General features: G+C 41.7%; 1 protein-coding gene across 2 annotated transcripts in view; it reads left to right on the forward strand.

Moving 5' to 3' along the window:
- LOC116037662 (sialoadhesin-like) overlaps positions 1-2,821 on the forward strand; it is a 4,995-nt gene extending 2,174 nt beyond the window's left edge. The window contains exons 3-5 of one of the 2 annotated variants that reach the window (XM_035994018.1): positions 571-831; positions 2,059-2,208; positions 2,556-2,821. In XM_035994018.1, coding sequence (XP_035849911.1) covers positions 571-831; positions 2,059-2,207 — 410 coding nt within the window. In that variant the 3' untranslated portion in view covers position 2,208; positions 2,556-2,821. The remainder of the gene's footprint in view (positions 1-570; positions 832-2,058; positions 2,209-2,555) is intronic. The other variant, XM_031281635.2, reaches the window with a different exon arrangement.
- The last annotated feature ends 4,813 nt before the right edge of the window (positions 2,822-7,634 follow it).

Here is a 7,634-nt window from a genome sequence, read left to right on the forward strand (position 1 = left end):
TAGGACCAGGCTAGCAGAAATTCATCCTTATAAGTAAACCAGAGAAGGTAACGGTCGCGGTTTTAACCATGTCGTTAACATTGTCAAACGGTCCCAGTTCGGTTATGTTTAGGCACAAAAACTTACTTAAGTTTAGAAAAAGATGGTGGTTTGGGTTAAACTCAGACGTAATGCCCATGTAGACAGGGTGGGGCTCTTACATCTCATAATCCGTCCATGCCCAGGCCAACGAAAATGCAGCAACAGTCAGAGTTTGCAGGTGGAAGAAGCAGCTGGAGACTCCATGGGACAGGGAAGAGTTGGCAGGCACATGGACTGCTGCAGAGATCAAACAGAACACACACCTACATTGTGTTTTTAAGTCAAGTTAAGCTCTGCTGATCCCACTGGCTTTACGCACAGATTCAAGTTGTCTGTCACTATTTGTACGGATTAACTTTAAAAACTACCCTGTGATAAAAGCTTTCCAAACATGAGCATATTAGATGTAGAGATTACAGTAGGTTGCTACACGTGTCTTCAACCACAACAACAACAACAACAATGATTGAATGCTGTTCTTTGTTTCAGCCGGCGTTGTGATCCTGGAGAGTCCTGCACTTCCTGTGGCGGAGGGAGACAATGTGACGCTCCGCTGCTACTACAGGGAAAGATACAACAAGAATCCTGCATCCAACTTCTCCGCCGCGTTCTTCAAAAACGACGTGTTCATCGGCTCCGAGCCTGCAGGAGAGATGATCCTCCCAGCGGTGTCCAAAACTGACAAAGGCTTCTACAAGTGTGAACACCCAACGAAGGGAGAGTCCCCGCAGAGCTGGCTGGCTGTGAGAGGTGACCTTATGTTCTGTTTCCGCATCGTGTGTGTGACGTGACGTCCGCTCTAGTGTTTAGTATGGCATAGGACTTGTGTGGAAGTGTCTTTGTTCTATCAATCAATTAACCAATCAGTTTATTTCCTTTGTTACCACATTTATGATTTTTTATGATATGAGTTTTCGTGACAGTGTTGGGTCAGTTTGTCTGGCGGACAAGCAGCGAAAACAATTGATGGGAGATGAACAAACGGAGAAATTTCTCTCTCAAAATCACCATGAACCTGGCTGTTTTATTTTGAAATGTGTTTTATTTTGGTAGTAGTAAGTATCCGGCTGTTGTTGTCTTCCTGTATGTGATTTCCTTCCTGGCTTGACACCTACGCTCGCGTTTCGCACCGGTATGGCCGGATAGATTGGATTACATGGGCGCCGTAAAACAAACAAACTACACTACGCTACGCTGCTCACACGTGCGGTGTGTTCCAGCTGTTAGTCGACTCAATAGTATCGCAATATTTTCCGTGGCAATCCTGTGTCGATATACAGACGCCGAGTATCGATCTTTTATTATATATGTCTTGGTCAGTTTTTCTGCTTGACAATCCCATTCATCAGCAATACAAGTGAGAGAAACAGAGAAATGTATCTTTTTACATAAGTAAAGACATAAGTGGAAATTAGAAAAAAGGTATTAAATTGCAATACATCCCAGAATATCGCAACAATATCGTATCATGGGACATGTGGTGATACCCAGATAGGTAGATGAATACATAAATAAATAAATATAGCTAAACTAAAAGCCTGAATACGTGCACCTGGGTAGCTCACCTGGTAGAGAGCGCGCCCCACATACAGAGGCTTAGTCCTCGAAGCAGCGGCCGCGGGTTTGACTCCAAACATGTTGTGCAACTTTTAGTTTTTCTGGGTCAAAATTGTGACTTTTTTTTTCAATGTTTTTGGACGATGTGAATGACGAATGACGAATGAATAATACTTGTGAACAGCGTTGTAGGGAGCGATCCACGTTATTTCTTTTGAAAATTTAGTTAAAAAATATTATATTTTTTGGTATTGGTATTAGAAAAGCAGAATTGATTGTGTGTCATGTTTAAAAACGTTGAACTTTGAAATGTCAGCCAGCACTGAGGACACTGAGATCATGTCCACTGAATTTAGTTCACGGAAATGTGTTTTTTGTCTGTAAACTGCATATTTGAAACTCTAACTTTCTTCCTCCCAGCTCGGCCTACAGATGCTCCTCCTCCTCCTCCTCCTCCTCTGATGATGATGATGATACCTCTGCCCTGGCTGCTCTGCTGCATCCTGCTCTTCGTCATCTGCAAAGCCATCCTCACATTGGGTATCTACAAGTACCGCAGGTGGGCTTGAGGTAAGAACTGCTCTAAACCGTGGGTGTTCGATGCAACCAAATGGTTTGCTGGTGTGTTTAACCGTTAAACCGTTTTTTTTTCAGTTTGAGTTAGTTTGAGTTTGTTATTGTTGTTCATGCTGCTGCTTCACATCCTGTTCCACTGAACTGTGAAGGTGGCCTCGCAGGTCTCACTCTGTGGTTTTTCGGCGAGAGAATACGTATAGTCACAGTCGACACATTTGGAGATGCATGGGGGTTTTTTTTTTTTTACCTTACAGGAAGGGTGAAGGCAAACGATTGATAAAGCAGTAAGTGCAAGATTCACACTTCACTCTAACCTTTTCTCCGCTCTGGTTTCCCTGCAGCTCGAGCCGAGGCGAAAAGCAGAGCGTCCGATCATCTTGTACCAGAACGATGAAGATAAAATGGTTCATATGCTGGCAATATTCATATTTTTGTAGTTATCTTGTTGTGTATTACGATGCCTACATGCTTTATTTAACCCTCCTGTTGTCATCGGGTCAAATTTGACCCATTTTTTTCAAAAAGTTTCTATATCATAAATTTGGGTCTCTTTCATCCAAATTGTTAAAAAAAAAATAACATGGATGGTTCCATACAACGCTCTTCACAAGTAAAATGAATGATCAGTTCACTACTTTCATTGAATTTGGGTGTTTTATTCAATCTTATTAGCCTGACAAGCCAGACCCACATCAAGATGTTGGGTCTGGGAACTCACCATTGGCAGGGCTCAATCCGAGGGGCGGGATAAACACACGCAATAGGTTAGCGCTACAACCAACCAGAGCAACGCTAGTTGATAGATTAAACTTTTGCCGTATCCGGTCGGCAAAACTCCGAACACACCTTCCTTTTTTAAGAATGACTTCAGTGCTTAACTCCAAGTCTTCCAGATTCGCGGCTAAAGCCGATTCCAAAGACCGCTGTTCGCCAGCAGCAGCAGCCATCTTCTTTGTTTTCAAGTAGCAGGGAATTCACGCGGAACCGTCGCAACTATGCCGTCATTATGTTAAGCCCCGCCCACCGACTCTATACACGATGTGATTGGCCTGACCAGAGTTTGGTTTTTCCAGCTCGCAAGCCAACGGAGAGTCGCTAGACTGACCCTGGCTGCAAATTACATTTGCTGCCGCTAGGGTGCGTCTAGATTTCTAGGCTACAATCTTATAGCATTTGAAGAAAAATTGATGAATGACCGTTGAAAAAAGTGACAAATGTCAGAAAAAGCGCAGAAAAGGGGGGGGGGGCGTCGACAAAAACATCGAAAAAAAAAAAAGTGACAAAAACATTGAGGAAAAGCGAAAAGATTGTCGAAAAAGAAGACCAAAAAGTTTTTTTTAATTTTGACCCAGAAAAACAAAAGGTCGATGGGAAGATAACCCAAGGTAATCATCCTTCTGCGTGGACTGAACCATCTGGTGAATTATATTCAAACCAGACAAAAAGATGCCAAATTGATTCTGTTGGGATTTCCCTCCTCTGTGTCCCCTCTTTTGGGACAATGTGTCTGACTCCAAATAAAAGACCTATATATCCCCATGCATTCGTTAAATTGGTATTACATTGATCCTAAGCAGGAGCCAAATAAGACGATAAGATAAAGTCAAATACATTTGTTTAATCAGTCAAGCATCGGAGTTACAATACACAGATCTGTGGGATCACAAAGCAGTTTTTCAAGTTTCCCTAGCAACAGACAAAAAGTCGGAGCCGGTCCACGTATCTCTAGACTGTCAGACCTCGTGAGCCTCAATCTATTCTTCCCCTCATCTCTTATACTTATTCTTTCTTGGGCCCCCTCTTCTTCTCCGGCACAGGGACTGCTATCTTCCCACAACACACGCCAGGGTGGGGGCCACTGTGTGATGATCGACCGCCTCATACATTATTGTGTGACGCCACCTGCGTTTCAGTCTAAAACATTTTTCACCCTTGGAATGGATCTCTATTGAGTCATGCGAACATACATTTGTAATTGCACTCTTAATTAAAAACCCAAACACACAGGTACCACTGCACGTTAACTCTTTATTTGACGTAGAAAGATCCTTTCAGACGAGAAGTCACTGTGAGAGCTCAGAGCTCTGCAGAACTTAAAAATCGGTCAAGGTTGGTTACGCCTGAACGCATCATTCCGTCACTTCTTCTGCTGCTGATCATCCCACCAAATAAAACAAAGGGAAATTCATGTTTGTCATCTTTTGCTTAACCCTTGTGTTGTCTTCCCGTCGACCATGCAAAATGCAACTTTTAGTTTTTCTGGGTTAGAATATTAAAATTAAAACCGCACACACTTTTTGTCACTTTTCACGAAGTTCTTTTTTTTTCCTGCGTTTTTTTTAAGACATTTTTGTTGTTGTTTTTAACCACGTTTTTGAGGCTTTCTCCGACATTTTTGTCACTTTTTTTCTCGATGTTTTTGTCTCTTTTCCCAAAGTCCTTTTGTCAATTTTTTTTTTAAATGCCATAAAACTTTACTTGTGAAGAGCGTCATACAGAACCATCCACGTTATTCTTTTTTTTTTACAATTTGATTGAAAGAAACCTGAATTTCTGATATAGAAACTATTTGAAAACGGGTCAAATTTGACCCGAGGAAAGCAGGAGTGTCTTCCCTGTTTTGTTTTCTTCCTTTTCCTATCCTTTTATCATCACCCGAGCCTTCAGGGACCTAAATAATAAGGATGATTTCGGCAGGGTCATTTCTATTTTCACTCTTTCTAAACGAATGCATTACCAAGGCTTGACCAGCAGGTGTCACCGTCCTGACTCTTTTAAACGTTCAAATCAGTGGGGCCAGATGTGAAAACAAGGTAGCCATCCACAGATACAGTTCATCCTGAGGATTCACGGTGCCACATGTATGTTTAACATTAAAACATGATTTATAAAATCATGCCAACGATTATTAGGCTATTTTAATAGCTTAGTATTCTATGCAGTATAAGGTATGTATAAAGGCTTTAGGCCGCCATACACATTATTGTAGACCTAGTTTATTATGCAGCTTCATTTTATACAATACAGCGCTCAGCATAAGTTAATACACCCATGCTAAAGTTGACTAAAAAGAGGAATAAAAAAATCATCTTTTGGAAATTGATCTTAATGCCTTCATTTAAAAAAAAAAAAAAAAATTAGGAAAAATCTAACCTTTAAGGACACCAATTGTCTTTGTGAATGAATAATGTATTGTAAATAAATAAATGTTCTTCCTTAAAATACAGGGGGCATAAGTCAGTACACCCCTATGTTAAATTCCCATAGAGGCAGGCAGATTTTTATTTTTAAAGGCCAGTTATTTCATGGATCCAGGATACTATGCATCCTGATAAAGTTCCCTTGGCCTTTGGAATTAAAATAGCCCCACATCATCACGTACCCTTCACCATACCTAGAGATTGGCATGGGGTACTTTCCATAAAATCATCTCTCAATGCAGATCAAACCAGCTATTAGGCTAACTGAAATTAAACCATGCCAAAGGACTATGGTTAACAGCTCCTCAGATCTCTGCAGGGTAAATCCAGACAGCTAGCTAGACTATCTGTCCAATCTGAGTTTTCTCTCGCACAACTTTTTTACAGCAGCTCTGTGCGGAGTTTAGCGCCGTCTGTCACGATTGTGACTGGTTTAAAGAAATGCCAAAAAAACCAGAGCATGTTTTCCTCCCATCCTGCAATGCTGTGTGGAGTAGCCAGACCCTCCTTCAGCGCGCTTTGGAGGAGGGTCTGGCAAAGCGAGACTATTAGCAATTGGACTCACAACTTGAAACAACTTTGTGACATAGAAACAAAGTTATTGATGAGCCCTGTTGTCTTTTTCAGGTATGAAAAGTTTACCAAAGTGTCTCAGGTTTTATTGGATTGATCAATGAAAGTGTAAAGACTTTGATAACTGATTATTTTCTGAATTCAAACTAAAGGTGTGTGAGGCTCGGAGTTGATCAGTTTTGATGCATCGATGTTTTCATTATGAAACAACAGTCCCTTTAACTGTTCCCAATTTAATTTTGATCCAGGCTTTGAGGCAACAGCTGTGTCGTCCGCCGGATGTCTCGTAGAGTTACAGTCTGGTTTTTAAATGTTTTCATTGTGTCAGTTTATATGCTCAAATGTTGCATGTAACACCCAAAAAGTCACGTGATAAATGACATAACCACAAACAATACTGTACATACACAGCTTTGGCCTCCGGAGGAAACTGGAAAATCTGACTTTTTCTTTGTTTAGTTGTATGGAAAAAAACCCTTAATGGAGGCATAACTGGGGGGTTTTCTTTTGTTGACGTACAAGGAACAGAGCTGGCTCTATCAGGAAGCTGCCGTGTTGTTCCTGCTGCTGATGTCATTACAGTCAGAAGAGATACTAACCGGGGGGAAACTATTTTTATTATTCACTTTTATTTCCTCAATCGTCTCATCATCAGCTCACTGTTTATCATTTATAGAAACACTATAACCGTCAAGCCTCATCATCTACCTTTGCCCTTACTTACTTACTCCTCTTCGTCCCCTATGGGACATAAGGCTTCAATGAGCACTCTCCATTGCTTTCGGCCCCTGGCAGCATGTTGGGCCTCTCCCTGTGACAGGTTCATTTGTTCCAGCTCTTGTGTCAACGTTGTGCGCCGGGTGGTTTTGGGCCTCCCATGTTTTTTTTTTTGCCAGATGGTGTCCACCTTAAAGTGGCCATATCATGCTCATTTTCAGGTTCATAATTGTATTTTGAGGTTGTACCAGAATAGCTTTACATGATTTAATTTTCAAAAAAACACCCTATTTTTGTTGTACTGCACATTGCTGCAGATGTTGGGAGGCGCACATGCGCACTAGCTAGGTAAGGATCACATCAGCTAGCTGTTTGTTTCTCCAACTTCGGTCTGTACAAGGCAGGATTAGCCGGGAGACTTCTTCTAAAGGAGGGCGCACTTCCAACTTTGTGTTGAATACCTGCAGAACTGGGACATGGAAGGAGTTCTTTTGTAGCTTACGGTGAACTAGTGTGTGTTGTAGCAGCGTTTTGCCATTCAGAACGAGCTAGTATGCTAGCTACCTCATCTCGGCTAGTGACGTAGAAAGCCCTGCAGATTTTGAACAGCTCACCTGGAGACTGAAGGCAGGACACATTCAGAAGTTTGTATGCGTGTGGAAGCACCAGAGACACAAAATAACACCCCATATCCCATTTTCATAATATGGGCACTTTAAGGCGAATTTTGTGATGCAGTCATGCTCCATCCTCAACACATGTCCTGGCCATCTCAGGCGTCTGTGCGTAATCTCCTTGGTGATGCTGTGGCTTCCCGTTTTCTTGTACAGTTCATTGTTGGAGATCTTATTAGGCCAAAAGATCTGGCATTTTCGCCCTGAATGTGTGCAAAGTTTTTTTTTTTTTTAAAATGGCTTGAACGGAAATATT

The sequence above is a fragment of the Sander lucioperca genome, chromosome 17 (genome assembly GCF_008315115.2).
Source record: "Sander lucioperca isolate FBNREF2018 chromosome 17, SLUC_FBN_1.2, whole genome shotgun sequence".
Classification (NCBI taxonomy): domain Eukaryota; kingdom Metazoa; phylum Chordata; class Actinopteri; order Perciformes; family Percidae; genus Sander; species Sander lucioperca.